The sequence below is a fragment of the Pleurodeles waltl genome, chromosome 10 (genome assembly GCF_031143425.1).
Source record: "Pleurodeles waltl isolate 20211129_DDA chromosome 10, aPleWal1.hap1.20221129, whole genome shotgun sequence".
NCBI lineage: Eukaryota > Metazoa > Chordata > Amphibia > Caudata > Salamandridae > Pleurodeles > Pleurodeles waltl.
In genome coordinates this window covers 278381386-278405321 of record NC_090449.1, presented here as the reverse complement: position 1 = coordinate 278405321, position 23936 = coordinate 278381386, and the positions used below count along the sequence as shown (strand labels likewise).

Below are 23936 nucleotides of genomic sequence, written 5' to 3'. Positions count from 1 at the left end.
TTGAGCAGCACTTTGGTCTTACTTTGTGTTCTTTTGCTGATGATGTGCAGATTGTCATCACTTTTTTACAGCTAAGGATAACAGGTTGCCCAATCTTAGACTGTGCCTTGTCGCAGTGGCTCAGTGGATAGGTAAAAACTGCATCAAATTAAATGCCAGAAAAACAGAAGTTCTTATTATGGGACACCAGACACACTGATGGGTCCCATGATTGTGGCCGGATGAGCTGGAGTCACTTCCTAGTCTAAAACAGGCTGCTACAGATCTCAGAATTTGGCTGGACAGTAAACGTTTCATGGACTACAAATAAATAGAGTCTTGTGGCCTGTCTCAGATACCTGAGGATGATTATTTGGCTCCTCCCCATTTCCACTCAAAGTACTGCTTTCTAAGCACTTACCATCTCTCTATGGCAACATTCTTTACTTGGGGGCTTTTAAGTCACCATTGGTGAGGCTGTAGATTATTTAGAATGCTGCAGTTAATTTCCTTTGTCATGTTTCAAGGCACATTTTTTTCTACCCACCTTCAGAACATTCAGGCCCTGATTTATACTTTTTGGTGCAAAACTGCATTAACGCAGTTTTGCACCAAAAAGTTTTGCACCATTTCTGTGCACCAGCCAGGCACCATATTTATTGAATGGTGCAAGTCGGTGCAGAGGGTAGGCTAGCATAAACAAAAATGACATTAGTCGAGTGGGGGTGATTCCCACTAGTATTCACCACCGAATAGTCCTTTCAAACTGTAGAACTGGAATAATTTGCATTTAGCTTTGATTTTGACCCATTGCTGCAGCTCGATTTACTATGGGCATAGTGTTTCTTTTCATGGTTTACACGTGAGTGCTTTTAAATGAAACCCAACTGAACATTGCTCAAAATAGTGGTATTGTTATTCATTCTCTTTGAAAATGTCTACCATAATTTATGTTTTTTGCACTAATTTAAAGTGAACACTACTTTTTCTTTCTATGGGTAAGAACCTGGGCCTGGGCAGAATTTCAGTAATGGCAGGGTAATTTCAGTAATGTGTTACTTATTAACCTAAAAGTACTGATAACCATGCAATTACTTCTCCTCGCATAACTAAGGGTAATTTGGGGGGAAATCCTAATGCAAGACCACGTGTAGCGAGCAGGAATGCCTACTTGTACTCTCTATTTGTGTTCTGCTAGTTTAGTGCTGTTTCTTAGTGCAAAATGCATCCTCACATTCATTTTGAACACGAGGAATCATTTTGAGCTAATAAAAGAGCATTGAATGTAGTTAGTGAGTTGGGGGAAATCGTCCCTCAAGAGCACATTTAGTGAGCATTAGTAACCACTCACACTTGATATTCATGTTCTGTTGCACTTAGTGCAATTTTTAAATGCAAAATGCATTCTTGCATCCATTTTGAACGCAAGGGGCATTTTTCTATGGGCAATAGAGCTAAAAGCAGAATCACTCTTTTCACCTATTTCAAGTGTAACCGCTGCAATTTTAGCTGATTCCAGGTGATTATGCTACACAGAATTACGCAAGTTACACCCACCCCTATAAGAATCATAGTTTCCAATGATGTGCATTAAAACTAAAAAGGGTTTAAATACCTGTTTAATGTATACCTTCCTGATATGAAGTATCTCTACTTTTCTATGTCATTGTTAAATTATTAATTTAATTGCAAACATGTGGCTCCAATATTTAGGAGGGGCATGTTTTCTTTTGTTTTCTTTTTATTTTTGTGCAAATACGTGCAATAAGAAATTAAAAAATGCAACCACTACAGCAGCCTTCCAAGGCCATACCTATAGGTTTTACCAATGCTTTTTACACAATGGTACGTGGACACTGCCAGCATGCCATGATTTTAGAAATGTCTGTGTATTATGTACACTTCTATCACGTACCATACACAGTGAAAAAATTATAAGTAATAGTAACAATTCAGTTAAAGTGTAGGTAAAATAGGTCCAATTCAGGAATGTTTGTGCCTCTGTATTTAATCTGAGCATATATTAGTAATTTTATATTTGTTGCAGTATTTGTATAAACACTACATGGTGCCACTTCCTGTGATGTCATGCCCTGCAATGTGACTTAATGAATTACCAGTGATCATCCTGATTATTAGCTAACTACTGAATGGTTGTCCCTGTTAATCCACAAATTAACCATTTCCTGCTTCCAAAGTTTACTGGCTTCATATCCACTGCTGTACCCCGACTCTAGCATTTGAGATTAGTTTCAGTCAGTCAGAGTCTTCATCTAGAGTTGTGAAGGTACTTTACCATTAGTTAAAGGCCAATCACCAGAATTGTATCAGAGAGTAGAGTGTGATGAGTTCTTAATGCTGCGGCCTTGCCTTAAAAGACTGAGCTCATGTGCTGAGACTCAAAACCTGTTTGTATAATGAGACACGAGGGCCAAATTTATCAATATTTGATGCAGCTCAATGCACCAAGACAATTAATTGTGCTATGCTGCTTCTAATTAAGAGTCAGGAATTAACCATTTTAACTAACATATTGCACATTCCTGCACTCTCACCGTGCTGGTGCACTATGTGCTGCCTAGAACCAAAGCAGGCACCCTTGTGCCATGGTGAAAAGGTGCCTGCATTGCAGGCAGCATTGTGTTTGTGCAGGACACCTTACAGCATAAAAAACAATCCTTAGAGTATTTTTCATCTGTTTAAGTGTGCTGCAGATTGCAGCACATTTAATAACTGGAAACAAGGAGAAAAAAAATATTCTCCTCGTTGCCCCTCTGCCGGGGAAAGCTAACAATTTTGACCCATTCCTAGGTTTACTAGTCTTGGTAAATATGGGAATGCGGCAAAAAGCATGGGTGGATGCACGGGGACACCGAGTACCCACCTATGAAACGCCTTCCCGAAGCAGAGTAACCTAAGGCAAGGACTGTAGGTGGCTTTGCGTGGCTTGGCAAATCTGATTTAAGGATTGTGTTGCCGTTGCCTCACCCTGTGTGATGGAAGGACAAAGCAATCCTTTAATAAATCTGGGCTCAAGGTTGAGTCTGTGTCAGTCACTTGCTGTAGGAAACATTTCCAAATGAAGCATAAAAGGCAGTGATACATCATTTATTATGCTGTGAAAAGTATAAGAAAACTTGCATATCTTTAGAAAGATGATATCATTCTGTGGGTTAAGAACGTGTTGCTCACATGTTTGCTCAACTGATCGGTCACAAAATCTAATCCTGTTTGAGCTAACACAGCCTTTCATTCTTCAGGATATGTCAAACTTATTATTTTTAAAACCTGCACAGAAAAAAAAATGAAAAAATGTGGAGGTAACATAATAGGCAAATTTCTCACTGAAAATGGTAATTTTTTAAACCAACAAAACACAGAAATTCAATAGTTATAGTTAGCAGTACTAACTATAACTTGTGCCCATGCCATGCACTGCTTATGATCTCACATCTAACATCACTCATGACATGTTATAAGACATAATTTATGTCATTATTGGTACAGCGCTTATAATCTAATGATGAATTAATTAAAAAAAATGTTATTATGTTATATCTCAAAGCTTGTCTCAAATTAGTCCCTGTTCTGCTTCTGAATTTGCTTTGTCATGATTATGACAATTAATAAAAAGTAAAAAGAAATTAGTACTTGAAATAAAACCTTTGGTATAACCAAAGCTCTACAAGAAATGGAAGCACAGTACCCTTATTGTCAAAGGCTGAGATTCAGTCTCTAACAACAACAGATAAAATGCACTGTTGAGCAACATTGTGACAAGATAAATATGCTACCATAAATTATTCCTACGTAAACTAATTGTTCCTAATTACAGCCATTATTTCTGGTTAATTTGGCATGAGAACCACAATCACAATTTTGTACTATTACACCATGCACCTTTCCACAAGCAACAAGGAAACTGAAGCATCCATAATATAAAAACATTATCTTGAAATGAAGACTTTTTCAGCACACTAGTCGCATTAGTTGAGTACATGACAGCCAGTGTTGAATTTGTACAGTTATAGATATGAACTAACTGAACAACCACAGAAATTAGCAAGTTATGGTTAGGACCACACGCCATGGCTCACACTAGAGTCGTGTAACCCATAACTCGTACATCAAATGCAATGCTCATGTGAATCATAATGTTTTTTAATTTTTTTTTAGTATTTAATATTTATGTTATTTTGATGGGTTGCTTTGGGGCATCACATTGGCATGACAGCAGAGCAAGTTCTCCTTGCCACCGTGTGCTCTTTTTATTTTCTAAATTTTTCCCCACATAGTGCTTGTGCACCTTTTTTGGTAATGGTGGCTGCAACAGATTTTATTCGGTGATGGCCAGACAATCAGAGCACAGCAGATTAGTGAAAATGAAGCCAGAGCTGGGACTCCAGTATGCAACATGGGAGAAAAAGTCCCATGTCAATCGCATTTCTTTACTAGAGTTGAGCGCAAGCACTGTGGCCTGCTGGAATCTCTCTGTGAGCTTTTAACCACACCCATCCGTTTTGTTGGTTTGCGGGCTTGCCTTTTAAAAATTGCCTTTTCCGGTGTTTAGCCCTCCTAGAGAGCTTCGGTCAACTACTGAAAACATACGGGGCTCCATGTTTTCCACATGGCCTCTGGACTACTTTTTCTTTTTATTTCCTATGCAGCGCGATCTCGCTGGGCACTAGTCAATCGCTTTGCATGACATTGACCCTGTTACATGGATAATTGCATAACTGCTGATCCGTTTGACTGCAAGCAAACTTCTGTTTTTCTTTTGTGTGCTCCTTCACGTTCATGGCATGGCGATTTAAATCGGCTCGCTTATGTAAAACTGCATTTTGTTTCTTTTTCAATTTATGTGGCAATAAAAGTCCAGTTAGAACTTTACAACGCTAATAGCTCTAAGTCGAGCAAATGAGAGACTCATTGCATTTCAAATGCTTGATTTTTTTTATGGATTCGCAAATCATCAGAGAATTTGTGCATCCACAGTGGATCCACAAATTATTTGTCTGTATATCTCTCCAATTTAATCTCTTCATGCTCAGACCGTAACATGTTTTAAACACTAAGGTCCATACTTATACTTTTTTCATCCTGATTTTGCATCATTTTTTGACACAAAGCGGCACAAACTTACAAAATATAATTGTATATTTAAAGTTTGCGCCACTTTTGCTTAAAGAAAATAACGCAAATGTGGGGCAAAAAAAGTATAACGATAAAACAAGCAAAGACACTTCCTTGAAGAACACTCTATTTACATGCCACGTTATGTGTAATTCTCTTGAGCTGTATTTTTCTATATTGATGAGCAAAGAATTCTGTTGGAGGTAAAATGGCAATTGCTGATCCTGGTGTCCAGTAAGGATGACAAAGAATGCAGATTTTGTAGACTGCTGTCGCTAATTAACCTAGAATAAAAGATTAAAATGGTCTCACATTACCATACAAAAGTGAGAAATTTGTGGTCCCAGACCTAGAAAAATACTTCCATGTTGCACAGACCCGCAATGCTGTCTATTAGCTTGATCTTTGGTGCCACATGCCATACCTCCTGATCGACATTAATCAGATTGATGCAGGCGAGCTGACAACCAGAGTGACTTATACAAACTGTCCAATGTACAAATTGGTCACTATGGACTATGACCAATGGTGCTGGTCTAGAACAAAATTACCTCCTAGTCCTTAAACTTCTGAACAATCCAGTACTTTCTATGACATTGGATACAGGAGTAATGAACAGTTTGAAAAGAGGGGGCTCACACTAAAAGGCCAACTGTTTAGGGATACAAGAGTAATGACAAGTATGAAAAAGGGGGTCTCACACTAAAAGGCCAGCTGTTTAGGAAGGTATGTTTGTTGATTCATATGTAATGCTCAGATGGGTATTTTCAATTTATTTGATTACTTTGCTAAAAATGTTAAACTGACAACTCCTGGTCATATGGGACCCTAAAATGCATCCAAAAGGATTTTGAAGTTTAATTTTGAAATTGCATGAACAACTGTCAGGCCGTTTCATTACACTGAAACTCCAGATACTGCTAGTAAAAGCATAAATAAGTAATCTTAATTTTTTCTCTACGAACCCTGTATGGTAAATTGTTCTCTTTTTTTAACCTAAATTTAAGTATCTTTATTATCATTTTTATTATTAAAATATTTATTCCAGCGATTGCACTTATTTATTGATTGTGGATTTTAGGGCATTTCTTTTCCCGTGACTTTATAATCATTGACAACACTTCCTAAGCCTATGACATCAGTACTTCCTGTTAGCAAAAAAATGTATTAGAATATCCTATTTAACAATTGTTAAACCCCGGATAGTGAAATAGATCATAACATGATGCATATAATAATGAAGGCAGAATTTCATTTCCTTGCAGCTAACACTGTTATGTAATTACTAGGCTAACACAAAGTGGTTAGAGGGCTAGAATTAAGCAGCTTTATTTGCAGGAGTAATTAAAGAAATTGATGCGATTATTAAAGTGATATCTCACAAATGCAAATGGTAAGGATGAGAGGATCATGGCGCCTGGGGTTAGATTACCAAATATCCATCATTTCACAAACTTTGTTCAGCCCTTGTACATAGCGTGGTGCCCAAAATCATTTTGTGATCGTAGCTGATTAGGCTGATGGTTTTATGATGCACTGTTGTCACAACTCTCTATGTTTATAGAGCTGCACTCAAACCCTCCAAGTTTTCACATGAAAGATGGATTCCGGCAACCACTTAGGTGAATAAAACCACACTACCCAGTTAAATATTTGATTTGCTAGGTGGGTTTGTTTGAGGATATTGTGCAGAGAACCTCAAATATCTAGAGCACCGGGTATGTGTCACAAGTAAAGCTGACAGGCTAGGATCCTCAACTTAGCACCTGCTCTAAAATATTTATTTGGACCGAATCAATAAGTATGGCATGAAGAAAAATACTAATAACATATTTGGAAGTTTACATTGCTTTGGTCCCAACTGCCTAATCTGACCAAAATATGTCAATTTGTTTCAAAGTTATGAGACATTTAAAATGCTATACTTCACCCACTCAAATTTAAATTACAAGATGTTAAGTCGTCGGATGTTGGGGGTGAAACAAATAAGGTTATGCCGGCAGCTCCTCGATACTTCTTTGTCTCACAAAACATATGCATAAAACTATACACGAGGGATAAAGTACTTTATCACCTTGGCTGGTTTTGTTCATGCAAAGTGTTGTAAAGCCACACATCGATATTTACTGTCCAGCAAAAAAAAGATATTTTGCACTGGAATGATGTCCTTCTAACATCATTCAAAATGCGTTGTGCTGCTTTACGTTGCTTTACATCATGGGAGTCTTATGCAGATCAGTGCATACACCTATAGATTTTGACGTAAAGCCTGATCCAGAAATGCAGCCACACTGGCCTTTATGTCAAAAATCTGTGAATTCTTGAAGCAGTGTTACACAGGGGAAATGTTTTTATTTCTCTAAAAAAGCCACATTTCATGTGCGCTAAAGTCCACATATCCAGTACATAGAATTCTTCTGAAATATGTCTAGGCATAGGAATTTGTACTTGAATGCTATGCTTTCAGTAATTCCCTAGGCTGGACCTCTGCACCATCGTGAAAAACCGTCACACAAGGCAGCCTAATTAAAGAGCTAGCACACGTGATGACAGCAGCAACAGATCAATCTTAGTAGATATGGTTCTGTGCTGTGTTGTCCCCTTGCACACAGTCACAAATGTGATTGCTGCACTGGATTGCATGAAACATTAGTAGATTTACCCCTTCATGTAAGCCAGGAGACCAATGCCAGTTGTTGGGCAGAAGGTGAGAAATACCTGCTGCTTCAGGAAGGGCATTTGCCATCTTGGACCTCACAGGGAATTAACTGACAGATGCTTACAGTTATTAGAGAACAGTCACAGATGTGGGGGCTCATTGCTACTCAGTTTAAGGGTCAGTTGGCATATCTCCTGTATGAGCTGCAGGGAGGTAACAAGAGCCAGAGGCTTTCCTGCAACTGCCCAACTGACTTGCTGACTGGATCTGCCTTGACCTGGCTGAGCCCTGCTGGCCTCTGCTGGAATGAGTTCCTGTTCCCCAAGAGGTGCACCCGGGACCTATGTTCTTGACTAGCATCAGTTCAAGTTCCTCCAAAGATGAAAAGATGAAATCCTGAAGTTCAGGCTCTTTGTGACCCAGAAAGAGCCCCTTCTCACTGAGACCCTGCCGACCACTGCAACTACCAATGCGAAGCTCTAGCGAAACTTACTCTTTGCACTACAGCAACTGCCAGCAGTCAACCGCAACGTGACATCTGCACTCCATGCTACAGGAAAAACAGTCCCCGGTGACCGCCAACTTGAAGCTCCAACCACTTCAGTCTGTGATGTCTGAATGGCACTTTGTGCTACAGCAACAATCATCCACAAAGCTCTCCATACTCCAAGGGACCCCTCCGGTGCAAACAGAACTCTTTGTGCTGGACATTGAAGCTAACTCTTCACCGGGACAAACCTGATCCCCATATCCGACCCACACACCATCGAATTCAGTCTAACTTGTAAATTTCCCCAAGTTTAGCGCTACCAAATGACCGCAAGTGGTGCTTTTGCTTTTAGGCATTCTTTTCACTTAAAAATTTAAAACTGAATATTTCCAGTTCTACTGATTGTTGGATTTTGTTGTTCTGGTGTCATTTTATTTATTAACATTTAGTAAATTTTTTAAAATTATTTCCAAGTTTTTTTTGTGTTGTGTTTTCACTTTATTACAGTTTGTGTGCTGCATAGATACTTTACCATTGCCTCTAAGTTAAGCCTGACTGTTTTGTGCCGAGCTACCAGAGGAGTAAACACAGGTTAATTTGGCGACATTTGTGGTTCACCATGGCTAGGGGTGACATAGAGGCAAGGTGTGGCATACACAGACTGGGATACTGTAATATGAGCAATAGAGACTAAAACTAAGAATAAGTATCCATGAAGAATGACTTATAATACAAGTGTGTAGAGATTATTATATTTTGTAAAACTATATAAACATATTAAATGTTTCGCTCTTGTTCCTCATCTTAAGCCTAACTAATGGATTTGGCATTAGTAATGGGAGGGGAAAGCTTACAGTGGGGAGTTAACAAGCAGGCTTGGTATTAGGGCTAGCAACTCGTAGAAAGAGGTTCACTGAAAGAGGCAAAAAGCATGATTTGCCTTCAAAATCAAAATGTCTGGAATATTTTGGATACATTCTTAGGGGCTCACACATTAGTGGTTATCAGGTTTGTGAATAACATGTTTCAGGATGTCTGTCAAAGTACCGACTAATATTTTTTATTACCTTCAAGTTCACCCAATCAAAGTATAGACCTCCGCTCGGTGTGACCAAGAGGATTTGGTGTTATGTTTCACAACTGGTGAAATCCGACACCCTGGGGTTTCAAATTCACATTGTGCAATAAATAGCACTAGACAATAGTTCATCGCCTAATAAAAGTTGTAACTTGCGGATATTGGTGGCCAACACACACCAAATCTTACATACCCCAGCATTTACTAGGCGGTGTTCTCCTTTTAAATGTCCTTAGGTTTCACTGTCAAAATTTAAAACCGGAAAACCTGGAGGTTTGGTTGCTTATTTCTCTACTTGTCCCGACTGCACAAGCCGGTATCACCTAAGGAGTCAATGACTGTAGTCTAAAGAGGCACTCCTTATCAAGGCCAAATGAGCTACATTCTGTGCCTTTGCTTTTGTCACAATTATCAATTGATCTGATTTCGAGTCTAAGTACTTTCTTTCTGTTAACTCTTGTAATCCTCCTAAATTACAATCAGCACATTGTGTCCTCTAAAGCGCAGAGATTTTCATAAACAGGCCCGCCTTGCCGTAGCAGCTGCGAATTAATCAGTTTGTTAATGTGTGCACCTGGCACGATTATCACCAATAAAATTCATTTAAGCTAGATAAGAAATCTGCTACACCAGAAATATGGAAAGATGAATGCTTTTAGCTCGCTGGTTCTTTGAAGTGCTTTCTCAATTAAACTTCATTATAGTTAGAAAATGATGGGGGGAGGGGGCAGCATTAGCGAGGATTACAAGCAGGAAGACTCTGAGGGACCCTCTAGAGAGGGCGCAATGCAGGGGAGATAGTTATTCTGGTCACAAATCACCCCGATAATGTGCCATTTTCACCTAATCTACGTAGAGCCTTCAGCTGCTTGCTTCAGGTGGGGTTTTCTGGGTGAAACATCGTAGATGTAGAGGTGGGAGAAACACCTGAGGCTAAAGTCAGACTCTAGCCAAAGGCCTCGCTCTGGTGTAGCGCGGGGTCCTCTTGGACCCTTGAGCCAAAAACGCGCCGACCCTTAATGTGGGTTGTGTCCTCCACCCACACTGTGCGATCATGAGTAATGCGCCAAGAATTAAAAACAAAGGCCCGTATTTATACTTTTTTTAGCGCCGCATTTGCGCCGCTTTTTGACGCAAAACGGCGCAAACCTACAAAATACAATGGCATTTTGCAAGTTTGCGCCGTTTTTGCGTCAAAAAAACGACGCAAATGCGGCGCTAAAAAAGTATAAATACGGGCCAAAGTATAAACCCTTGGTGTTAACAAAGAGAGGAAGAGGTAGCGGCTTAGTGGGTGAAGTGCATATTGTGGAGCCAGAAAACCTGGGACCAATCCGGGCTTCCTTGCTTCACAAAACAGTGTGATCTTTGCATTTTTATTTTATTTTAAAGAGCCTCCTTTTCTTCGTTATCACATAGGAGAGTTCCTTTCAATATGTGACTTCAGGCTGTGCACTGCGCAAAAATATTCTGACATACTATGATAAAACCCTTCTGCATGTTAAAGAAATACCTATCATATTTTCATATGAAGTAATTTGCATGATTTATGTGGCAACTATTTTCGGGGTTTCCGCTCACCGCGTGGGCTGTTAAAACCAAGCTAGCCTTAGCTGTGGCCCAGCCCTCCCTGTTAATTTATTGGTTCACCCACCTCTATGCAGATCGAGTAGATACAGTACATCTTGTAACCTGGATGTGGCCGGTACCTCTCCGGATTTGGCAGGTAACTCTGGTTACTGGCTGAGTAAGGATTGCCAAGGACTTCCTAACTAGAGTCATAGTGGACAGATATCAATATACTTCAAATGCTCAATTCAGGGCAATATGGACGGTATCTTATGACACAATAAGAGTTATATTTAATACATCTCTGAAAATGTCAATGGATCGGACCCTAGAAAACATCTGTTCAGCTTTGCTTTTAAGACCTACAGGTTTGGATGAGAGAATTGATGCCATCGCTATAATGGGATCCTTTCAATCTTCATTCTCAAAGCAATCTGCTTAGGATTCCAGTGGCAAGAGTAGAAGGGCTGGTTGTTTGACTGATGTCTCAATTTGGTAATGAGTTATTCTATTTAAACAATGCACGCAAAATCTTTGAATAGTATAATTATGTATTTCTGAACTGACATTGCAAAAAAAGTGCCTTAGATCTAATGTTGGACAAACGTGATGAGCAGAGTTAAAGGTCCAAATACAATGTTTTTTCAGAATTTTGCATTTGGACGTGTTCGAAATTCCAAAGCACAACCACATTAAAAAATGTTTGATATATGCCATACATTGTTTGCCATTTTACGATTTGCAGCTAGACTTTATGTGCAACCCCGCTACTACGACTGTTGAAATGATCTCTGGATGTTCGCCTTGTTGAACTAAACTATGTTATTTGACATCAGGTGTAATTTACGTGCACTTTTCTGTAAAATCACAAACTGTGAAACCGTTTTCAACTGGCTTTCATATGATATAAATAAGTGAGAGACTCATTAAGGAGGTGCAATATCTTCGGCTGTAAGTCGCATGTCTATAAATGTGTTCCAGCTGGTGATTATTGTCTGTTACATAAAATAATTGGTGCAAAATAAATCGAACGTTACTAATTTGCGAGTTTCATAAATCACAGTTAAAAACAAGCACTGGAGCCCACCACTTGCATCCACCAGCACACATTATGGACTGATATAATGGCAGTCATATTTGCATAATAAAATGAAAGCATGAGCTCCTGCAGGATGATTTATGTCACGGATGAACCAGCTAAATTAAACCACAGGTTGATGGAACCTGGAAAGTTTTTTTTTGTCAAAGGATACATTTGTTGCAGATACATATTTTCTGTCATCACTAAAGGAAGACCAAACCCTGGGATTAAACAATGATTTGAAAGTGAAGTCCAGACGAAGGTATATATGACAGAGGTTTCTTTGCTTGTGATTGTGGAGTGGGGGAACCTAGACATCAGAGCAGTTCCACACCTGTCAGCATTTGTGAAGGGCCTATAAACAGTCCTCTTCTGGGAGGCAATCTAATCCCAAAAGGACGCCAGGGGAACATGAAATGATCGACCATTCCACTAGGACCAACCCACCCCTCTAGAGAAACTGGATAACACCCTGTCAAGGAGTTCCACACTTTTCTTGAACTCTTTTTCTATGTCAATGTAAAAGACAATTCAGTTGATTAGCAACGTCAGTGCTATGCAAAAACAGAAAATAAAATGCAAATGTATACAGACTTACTCAAGTTTGTGTATGTTGACTCATGCCACACCATGTGATGAGTTTCATTCCAGTTGTTCTGCTACATTTAACCTTATAGTTTATTATGTTAACCGTAAATAACATAGCCGTACAGACCATACCTCACTTTTGCAATAAACCTTATTTCCATTAGAAGTCAAAACTTACTATTTTTGGCCGCCATTTGCCAAACGTAAAAAAAATTGTACACGTGCATTTGATGATACAACAACAATATATATATTTTTCATTTATCAACTTACCTATGCAAATTTGCAATGCTCTTAGGTCTGGACTATAATTGTAATAATACCTGACTTGATTATTCTATAATAAAGGGTTGAATATCGCTTGAGTATCTCTTCTATTGACCATTAAATAAAAATATATGTGATTTAACACCCATTTTTTGGGGTTTCTGTTTTGTAGGATGTGATGTCCACGTTCTTCCAGTTTGGCGCTTCCATCCAGCAACAAGCCATCGTTATGCTTAATATTATGGAGGAGTATGATTGGCATGTCTTTTCTCTTGTGACAAGCACCTTTCCGGGATATCGAGACTTTATAAGTTTCATTAAAACCACTGTGGACAACAGTTTCGTGGGCTGGGAGGTGCAGAACGTTATTACGCTCGACATTTCTTACGGTGACGCAAGGACACAGGTTCAGCTGAAGAAAATTCGCTCTTCCGTTATACTCCTTTATTGCTCAAAGGATGAAGCTGTTTACATTTTGGATGAGGCTCGGTCACTGGGCCTCACGGGTTATGGGTATATTTGGATAGTTCCCAGCCTTGCTACTGGTAACACTGAAATCATTCCCTACGAGTTCCCGTCTGGATTAATCTCAGTGTCGTATGATGATTGGGACTACAGCTTGGAGGCTCGAGTGAGGGACGGCCTTGGAATTATCACTACGGCTGCATCAGCCATGTTGGAAAAATATTCGTTTATTCCAGAAGCTAAGACCAACTGCTACGGACAACTGGAAAGGGCAGAACTGCCATTACACACTCTCCACAGGTAGGACTTGACTCCCATTTTGCTTCACAGTCCTCAATATTTCTTCCTTTCTGTACTTAGAGGTAACATTTTATTTTGTGATTTAACCTAAGAAGGAGTTCTACAGCAAAAATGTGCTAACAAAGTAAGATGAAGATGAGCTTTGTTGGTTCTAGGTTTGTTGTGAGGGTGGTGCGTCAAGTTTTGATGCAGCATATCAGCATTGCCTAACAAAAATATTTCATAACTTACACGGAGGTCTCTGGAAACCCCTCCTGCATTCTTTTCTTATCAAACTACTCTTGACAACCCTCTGCCCTTCTTCCACTCTCACCTCCACATCACTGTTCACCTCTTCCTCATGTTTCTTCCCTTTGGACTGCCTCTGTGCACTTCTTTCTTTTCTATCTCTGCATCCATCTCCTGCCGCACCACAGATCATGCTCCAAGTCTGTTTCTTGTTCTCCATGTTCTTAATCTCTGAGTCCATTCCTGCTTGCTTCTAATGATGGTTGGCCTTCCACTGATTGCTTCTCTTCCGTGTTTCTGGCCCTCGTCATCTCACCTCTTCTATCTGCTTTTGTGTGACCCTTCTCTCCTCCTCAGTCTGCTGCATATGGGCTCCTTAGTTCTTGCGTCCCTCTTCCACCATGTTGTTCATCGCATGTCTGTGCCTTTTCAAATCCCGTCGTTATCCTTATTAGTGCATTGCGCTCCTTAGTGTTTGGCTGCATGTCCAGGCTTTTCCCATCAATTCAAAAGCTGATTTTTTCTTAGACTTTTTGGGCCTTGGTTCTCTTCAATGTGGGGGCGTTTTACTTGGGGTCGAGGGACAGATGCAGGAGGAATACATTCTCATAGACCACTCAGAATGCTATTGAGAAATCTTACTTTTTTTATCGTTGAGACAGAATTTGATATGTTAAATGAAATCTGACCTCACACAGCAATTTACAAGAAGAGAACTACCAGTTTAGTATCTGTATATGGAATTCAGACACTGAAACCTCTGAAAGAAGTCTATGAACCAAAATATACACTTACCATCTGCCAATGGAGTAGTCACCAGTGTACCCAATTGAGGACGAAAACAGGGATAAACGAATATCGACCAAACTTCAGTAATGATTAGATGAGAACCACAGAAATGTATGTTGTGACATATTAGATCGGTGCACTTCTTTAGAACTGAACAAGTAATGCCAATATATGAATCGGAGGCAGAGAAGGCAAACTAGTTTAATGGTAAATTCAAAGAGAAATGTCCACACTCCTAAATCCTAAAAGTTAACAACTCACAGGTGTGGGTCATAAGTTTTGGAGTTTGATTGTTGAAGTTCCATTGATGCCTGATAGCTACGTTCCGAAGAGTATTGGAGGGTGGGATGACTTCCTGCACCACTGCCTAAGCAATTCTTTATAAAATCTAACTTTGAAAGTCACTCTTAAAGTCTTTTCTACCATCTGTGTCCCTGCTTGTTCTTAGTTGACAGTATTGCAATCCTCAGCATCCCACAAAAATCAAAGATTTATGCACAACCAGTGAACATTCAAATGGTACATTTTCTTCTCATTGTATTTCAACCTACCTGGAGGAGGTTCTCTTGACATTTTGGAATATTGAACACCATTTGGACACGTTGGCAGAAGATTGAAATGTTATTATAGAAATAAGAATATTCTTACTGTGTGTTATTGTAATTACATTTATTTAATTGCATTGTTCCCTCTAGGTTTTTACTCATGACATGCTTTGCCTTTGTAAGTATCTCATAGAACCAGTTTGGGTTAAACTGAAAGTGGTAGTCTGACTCAACGTCCTTCAGAAAATCTTTCTTTAAGGGAGATGTTCATATTATTTGATAAAACTAGCAGAAATACTGGCCTGCTGCTCAGAACATACTAAGATCCCCCATGAGTGCTATAGTAAGCACTGGTGTAGCTTTAAGCCAGTCAGAATGTCACAGCCTGGATGGGTTGTATTTATGCTAGCCTGTGGTATTCTACTCTAGGCTGTTGAGCCTCAGCTGGTTTCTTAAAGACATAGCTGGGCTCTTGTCTCAATAAAGAGATCTTCAATTTACAGCTGACTTCTTGGAAATGTATCGCATCTAATGCACCTTGAAGATTCAACCTTATCGTCTTGTAGTTGCAGTTCTATAGAGCTACAAATCCCTGAGGAGGCACTGAAACACGTTACTGAATAGGCAGCAAGCTACATCAGCGTGGGAATGATTGGTTCTAAGGTTTTTGAAATAACAGTGCAGCTTATGTAAAAGTGTTTTGTTATTGTAGAATGAATGGCCAGAGTATTATTCTCATGTTGCCTTTGGACTTTGCCCCTAGGACTGTAATTGGAGAAAGAAGTATGAGAGATAATTGATTTATTACAGATTCTGCCTTATTGTGCGCGAATGTGCAAGTCTGAATAATTCCACCAATCAGGGAGAGAGGAGCAGTCTGTGATATGCACTGAATAATGGCAGTCATAGCAAAGTGGATATTTAGTCCCTAGGAGTGAGGAGGGACTGCTCTGTAGGTATCGGAAAATGCAATCAATTTAGTAGATGGTTTGATTCAGATTATCACTTGAACTGAATACAGGCAGCTATGGTATAGGTCTATGTGATGTCCATGAGGTGTATATATATATATATGAAGCAGCGTGCTTATGAATGAGTAGGTTGAACTCCAATTATCTGTTGTCAATGTCAGCAGGCAGCTATCGCTGGATGGAGAAGACTAAGGTGAAGTTTCCTGCTAAGGGGCTAGTGGAATGTTGTTTTCCTAGATGCTGATAGTGAAGTGGCTTTTCTTGATGAGGACTTTCTCCACTTTTTTTGTCCTGTACTTTAAGGGGCATCTCATGGAGTCATTGTGACTCTGTGTTGTGTTTATATTTGGAGGGGATAGGATTTAAGTACACTGCCTACCCATACCTGCCCTAGGCTCTTTGGTTCGTATTTGTGTTAACCTTTGAATTAATTCAAACACTCTGGAGGAGTGATGAGACATTCACAAAAACATGATTTTCTTTCTCTATACTGGCTTCTTTTGATTCCTCCTCTCGATACTTAATGTGCAGTAGCGATTGCAGATGGTTGGCACTGCCACTCATTTTCAGGGAACAAAACTTTTTTGAGTTATTTAACATTTACACAGAGCAAGAGAGAGAAAGGCAGAAAAGGAGAAAGAATTAGGAAGATAAATATTGAAAAACAGTGACAGATGGAGAAAGCAGGGATATGAGATAATAAACTCGGGGCCTAATTCACAAAGTTAATTTACACTTTTGTGAAGATACGCACTTTACCGTGTTCGCAAACTGCACATTTGCATTATCTTACAGTTTTGGTGTAACCTACACTTTTATAGTTAGACCAACAACACAAATGGCCAACCACTGGTACTGAAACACTCTTCTAGAGAAAATAAAGAGGTATGGACTTTCTACAAAGGGTTTTTTGTGAATACCAAAAAGTAGTAAATGTACCCAAATGTGTAAGTTAGTGCAAAAGTGCAATTTGAGAATAGCACTTTACAGTAATTTTTCTTGTACTACTGCAGTACTACAAAATATACTACAAAGTGCAGTTTGTGGATTAGATGCTAGAACTGTAAAGTGGGAGAAGAAAGAGACAGAAGGTGGAATCAACACTAGACAGCCTCGTTATAGACAACTTTGTCATTCAGCGGCACTGGCAGTAGACTCCAAATTAAAACTTTCAGCTCCTTGTAGCAGGGTTGGACTGGCCTGTAGGGCAACCAGGCATTGCCCAGTGGGCTGCCCAGATCGGTCAGTGTGTGAGCCATTTTTTAAGCTGTTTGTGGGCCTGTTTGTGTGTCTGCAGGGCCATCTTCTACAGTTGATTTCCCTGATTATAGCACCAGTGCTGGAATGAAGGGAGATCTGGCCGTTAATTTTGAGCCAGATCGGGGATCCATCTGGCTCCAGTGAATATGCTGAATTTGTCCTAGAGAATTTGCAGACTCTGGAGCACATTCAGCAGCATCTGCACCTTGTCTACTTTCTGGTCGGAGCAGCGATGTGCAGGTAGTGGGGTGGGGGTTCTTTTTTAGATTCCAGCTAGGCCCATACCAAAGGACGAATATGAAAGGCAATCGGCCCTCCTTTTGTTCAAGTAACACCATAGCTGGAAGGTATCTGGAGCCCAACATTTAGACGCCAATGCAACGGAAGGGAAACAATGCCACACATGCTACAATCACAACGCAAGTACTGAAGAGAAGCTGCGATTTGGGGGCAAGCTTGTGACATTTTTCAATCTCTTTTAATAACAGATATGCATGCACTGTAAGTACGTAGGATATATTCGTCTTTACAAGTATTTGCATGAATAACAATATAAATAGCCCTTACTAATTTATTTTATTTAAATCTTTTATAGTGTTACTCATCCCACTGTTGGTTACTAGAGGGCTTTACATCACACGCACACATTATACATTGATATTAGAGTATACAAGTGTGTAGATCTAAGTACAGGATGTTACATATGAAAGTGAGTGTTTCAAGGTATGGGAGTCACATATCGGCTTTACTGGTAGGGATTATAAAATAAGAGTGTATGGCTGGGGAACACACAACGTCAAGATTTAAAAGGTGGTATAGTGCTTGAGGCTGTCTAAACCCATGCCTTGCAGTTTACTTGCAGGTCCTTGATGCTGGTTTATAGCTCACTGTGCTACGTTAGACAGGTTTACATATAAAACTGAAAGTAAGAAAATGAACTCTGTCAAAAAAACATCTACCAATGCCTATCTACATAAAATAAAAACGTGATTTGCCTGTTACATGATGTGTTTTGTAGGAGTCACATTAACTCTTTATGTTACTTTACAAGTCAAATCCTTGACTAGAAAAAACACAGATCTCTCAGGCAAATGTAATTACCATATATATCTTCAAGGTACATAGCTGTGTAGTTAGGAATACTAAATTAATATCTCCCTATGCACACTTACCCTTCAATATTTTACCCATCTATTTTCCGTCCATTCTTGTACCGTGATATTCTGAAGAGCCGCTATTCAGTAGTACTTCATTTAGACAGTACTTGGCATCACAACTCCAATGGCAGGTGTAATGGCTGGCTGATCGACAATTATGAAAAACTGGATTCACTCCCCACCTGTTGAGAAAGGGATCAGTACAGGCCCTGATGTTATCTTCTGTAAAGGATCCCAAACATAGCCCAGTCTTAGTTCCCTTAGATAGAATGCACCTGCCACGAAGCATAGAATATACAAAACACATGAAATGAAACCTTCCTCACTAGCCCTCCCATTGAAAGGGTTCCTACTAACACAAGGGTACGCCATGCATCAGGAACTCAACCCTTTTGGAGGAGACAGGTTTAAGAACCGTGGGAAGCCTGTTTCAAAACGCAACAGCAACTCCTTTCCACATGTTGGAATCGGAGTGGGATCTTCCCCGGGGTCAGTGCCTGCTCCATACTAGAATAATGTGCATCGTTCAACACTTATGGCGTGTGCAGAAAAAAGCCCCCGATACATGCACTCATCTAGGCACTGTACATGGTTTGGGACGGAAGTAAAGTAGTAACCTGGCTTTACAAAACCCTTCTGGAATGGAAGTGGCACTAATGGTTTTCCCACCAACATTGTCTATAAAACAAGAGAACTTTATTCCCCACGACCGACCAGCACAGCAGATTTCATCATGGCACCCTGGCCTATGCCAGTATCTATTTAATGACAGCTGCAACATTGATGTACAGGTAAGCCCGTCTGCATCCAGCCGTGCCTGGATTGTGCCAGCGCCAGGAACCTTAGTCCAGTCACTGCTCAGCAATACTCTGCAGCACAATAGAAGTTTTTACCTGTACCCATGTCCCGTTCTCCAACAGCCACCCACCCACATCCCTTATGCAAATGCTAATAATGCCCTCAAACCCCCAACAGATACACTACAGAAGCACCAATTATGCCTACACTCCTACCCTAAATTATACACCACAACAAACCTATATGTGAACAGCCACTCACATGCATCTCAATACATGATCACTAAGCAAACACATAAGTGAAATATGGGATCTTCTAAGCTGCTACGTAGCCGCCATTCTCTTCATCACAGAGACCTGGCTCAACCCCTCATTGGCGCCAAACATTGCTAAGCAGCAGGTTTCAAGATTGTTTGACACAGCCACTTTCACAAGCCAGGAGGAGGACTCACTGTCATGTAGAAGGAATCCTTCAAATTCACAACTTCCACAGAGAACAACACCCCATTCATGGAACACCTGCACTTGAAGCTGCAATTTGCTAAAAGATTCACTGTGAACAGAACCGTTGCCTACCAACTACCCAGACCACAAGCCAACTTTGGCAACCTCATCACTGATTTTGTCATTCGTCTCATCTTCAACTCCAAAGCTTACATTTTCCTCGGTGACCCCAACTGTCACCTGGAAGACCAAAATGACTCCTGTTCCAAAGCACTCCTCGAAAGCTTGAGCAACATCGGTCTCACCCAGCTTGTCACGGAACCAACACACCCTGCATGGCACACACTGGACCCCAGCTTCATGACAAGTGACAGCATCAAATACAACTCAACAACACAGCTCACATGGATAGACTGCTCCATCATCCACTTCCAACTCGCCAAATCTCAAGTCAGCCCCCCTGCCAAGTTCAGCACTCCAAGCCACAGCTGTGGCAAAATCACAGAAGCAGACTGGCTCAGTGCTCTCAGCACTGATCGGCCTAGCTCCACATATGACCTAGACAAAGACAGCAACAACTTCAACAACTGGATCAAGAACTGCCCAGACTCCCTCACACCCATCAACCCCAACAAGCACAGTAAATCAAACAAGCAGGCCAGCTGCTACACAGAAGACCTCTGAGATGTCAAATGACACTGTAAACAGCTGGGAGGGAAATGGAGAGCCAGCCACAACACCACCAATAGAACTACCTACAAGACAGCACTCAGACGTTATCACCAGCAAATTACAGACACCACAAAATAAGCACTTGTAGACTGCATCGAAGGAAGCACCAACAGCTGCAAAGAGGTCTTCTTAACTGTCAAATATTTCACCTGGCCTCAGCCACTTTCAACAACATTACTTCCTCCCAACAACTCTGCAACAACCTATCCATCTTCTTCCACAGCAAAATTGCAAAGATTTACAGCAACTTCACACACAAACCCAACCTGAGAGAACTCATCGATAACCTACCCACCACCAACCGATTCAGCCACCTGACGGAATGACCAACCCTCACAAGAAACAACACACTTTCATGTGGACCATCCATTCAAGGGTCCCAATGGACCTAAACCCCACTACAACTACTACCTAGGAACATCCCTAATTAGCTCCACCCTGACAAACATCATCAACACCTCCATCATGTCCACCACTTTCCCGGGTGAATGGAAACTTGCAGAAATCAAAGCCATCCTCAAAAAGCTCACAGCCTGACCTAAATCAACTGAGCAACATCGTACCTATCTCCCTGCTCCCCTATCCATACTAAATGATTGAGAAGGTCATTAATAAGTAACTCACATCCCACCGCAAACATCATAATTTTGTAGACAATGTACAATCAGGATTCAGAAAGAGCCACAGCATTGGAACAGCACTCATGGCAGCCACCATCAACATTCAAAACATCCTTGACCGAGGAGAAACAGTGACCCTCATCCTGGTCAGCCTCTCCACAGCCTTCATCATTGTCTCCCACAACACCCTCATAGAAGGATCCATGAGACTGGCATATAAGGATCTGCTCTCAAATGCATCTGTCCCTGCCTCACCGAAAGAACCCAAAGGGGCAGGCTGCCACCTTTCACACTAGGGACCAAGAAACTGATATGCTTTGTCCCACAGGGATCGTTCCTCAGCCCCACTCTTTTCAACTTATACATGACACTGTTCGCCAACATCATCCAAACACAAGACATCACTGTCATCTCTTATGCTGATGACACCCAACTCAGCCTCTTCCTAGTGAACAAGACAAACCACCACCAGAACCAACTTCACCAACTGCATGACCAGGGTAGCAGAATGGATGCAAACCAACTGCCCGAATCTCAACTCCAACAAGATGGAAGTAATGATCTTCGGCAATAAGACCTCCTCATGGTTTTCCACATGATGGCCACAGGAGCTAGGAGCAACACCCACAGAGCACACAAAATCCTAGGTATCATCCTAGATGCCAAGCTCAACATGATGACTCAAGTCAACACAGTGTATGTTAGAAATGGGGTCTTTGGTTGGCAGTCACCCCCTGTCCAAGCAAGGACCCCCACTCTAGTCAGGGTAAGTCACACACAATCCAAATTATCCTGTGCCCACCCTCTGGTAGCTTGACACTGAGCAGTCAGGCTTAACTTAGAAGGCAATGTGTAAAGTATTTGTGCAATAAATCATACAATAACACAATATAGCACCACAAAAATACACCACACAGTGTTTAGAAAAATATATAATATTTATCTGGATATTTGCAGGTCAAAACGATCAAATATGCAATAAGTAAATGTATAGATATCACTGAAAAGTGATATAAAGTGTCTTAAGTCTTTTAAAAGCAAGCAAAGTTTCTTTTTAGCACAAAGTACCTGGTTCACATGAAAAATCTCAGCAATGGGCCGCAGAAGAGGAGAAGTGTGGAAACAAGGGGGTGTACATCGATTTTTCGGGCCGCACACGGTGATGAGTCGTTTAGGTTCCACGCAGGGACGGCTGTGCGTCGATTTTTGGCGCTCTGTCATGGATCCTCTTTGGGTTGCGGGGGTCTCAGGATCAAAAAGACTTCTCTCTTGCAACTGGACTCCTTGTGCGGGGAAAATTTGATGCACAGCTTGCTAAAAATTATGCACAGCCTGCCCCGTGGTGAGAAATTTACTGCACGCTGAACCGGAATGACGCAGCCTGACTTCGCAAGGAGAACCGGATCGAGGCACAGCCGACCTGGGACGATGCGGCCCGACTTCCAGAGGGGAAACCGACGCAGCACCTGCCATGCGGAAGAAACTTCTATGGAACAATGCAGCGCTTGTGACTCCACTCCACAAGCCCAGGATTCCACACCACATCTCAGGAGGATTCATTGGCTCACCTTTCACAAGCACAGTTTATTCAATCTTCCCGCTCACACATACAAAGCCCTACACAACACAAGATGAAAATTCTTGAACAGTCGTATATACTTTCACCAACCCACCTGACACCTACTCTCTGCCTCACTCTCACGCATACACTCTCCCTGCATCCGTAAAAGCAAAACTGGAGGTCACATGCTTTCCTACATCCCACCCAGGAGATTGAACGACCTCCCTCAACACATGAGAGCATCCTCCTCACTGCTTGAGTTCCTCAAGAAGCTCTGGCTTTTTATATGAGCACCTTGGGACCACACACGTGCACATCTGGACACCCTCTTCTGCAATTAGTGCGCTATACAAATTAACATAACATACCATAACACACTATGGTGTTGTTGCAAACCACTAAGAGAGAAATGGGAGGACACAGTGGGGGTGTTTAATGACAAAGAATGGCAAAGATCACCAGAATATCCTAAAAAAAAAGTCCCATAATGCACAATTGTGATACATTTTGTTTTGTATTTTACATAGAACTTACCTTTCCTCTACTAAACAGAGTCTGATATTTCCTACAACCAAAGCTCTATTCTCTAAATATGGGAGTGACAAGGCAGGCTTTCATCACGTGTTGTGGGATTGCCCTCACCTGGCTGCATACTGGTGGGCAGTTATAACAGCTATAGAGTGCACAGCTGGGAGAACTGGTGTGGGAAATATTTAAGGCATAATGCTAGGTATGCACCTGCGGCAGTCAAACACTAAGGTAGTCATAATATTCATGGACTCAGCACTTCTTTTTGCAAAAAGGAGCATTACGAAAAACTGAAGATTGCAAACTTCCCCTATAGCACTCTGTTTGCTAGTTTTAGGACTCTATACACTTTACCACTGCTAAAGTGCATTTGCTCTCTTTTTTAAAACATGGTGACATTGGCTCATTCCCAATGGCATATTTAATATACATGTAAGTCCCCATTAAAGTGCACTGCATGTGCCCAGGACCTGTAAATTAAATGCTTCTAGTGGCCTGCAGCACTGATTGGGCCACCCACATATGTAGCCCCTTAACCATGTCTCAGGCCTGCCATTGCAAGGCCTGTGTGTGCAGTTTCACTGCCACTTTGACTTGACATTTAAAAGTAATTGCCAAGCCTAAAACTCCCCTTTCTCCACACACGTCACCCCGAGGTAGGCCCTGGATAACCCACAGGGCAGGGCGCTATGTAG

General features: G+C 41.0%; 1 protein-coding gene across 1 annotated transcript in view; it reads left to right on the top strand.

Moving 5' to 3' along the window:
- Positions 1 to 23936, top strand: part of GRIN2A (glutamate ionotropic receptor NMDA type subunit 2A) — a 1722233-nt gene that overhangs the window by 700530 nt on the left and 997767 nt on the right. Inside the window, exon 3 of the mRNA XM_069210410.1 lies at positions 13017 to 13609. Coding sequence (XP_069066511.1) covers positions 13017 to 13609 — 593 coding nt within the window. The remainder of the gene's footprint in view (positions 1 to 13016; positions 13610 to 23936) is intronic.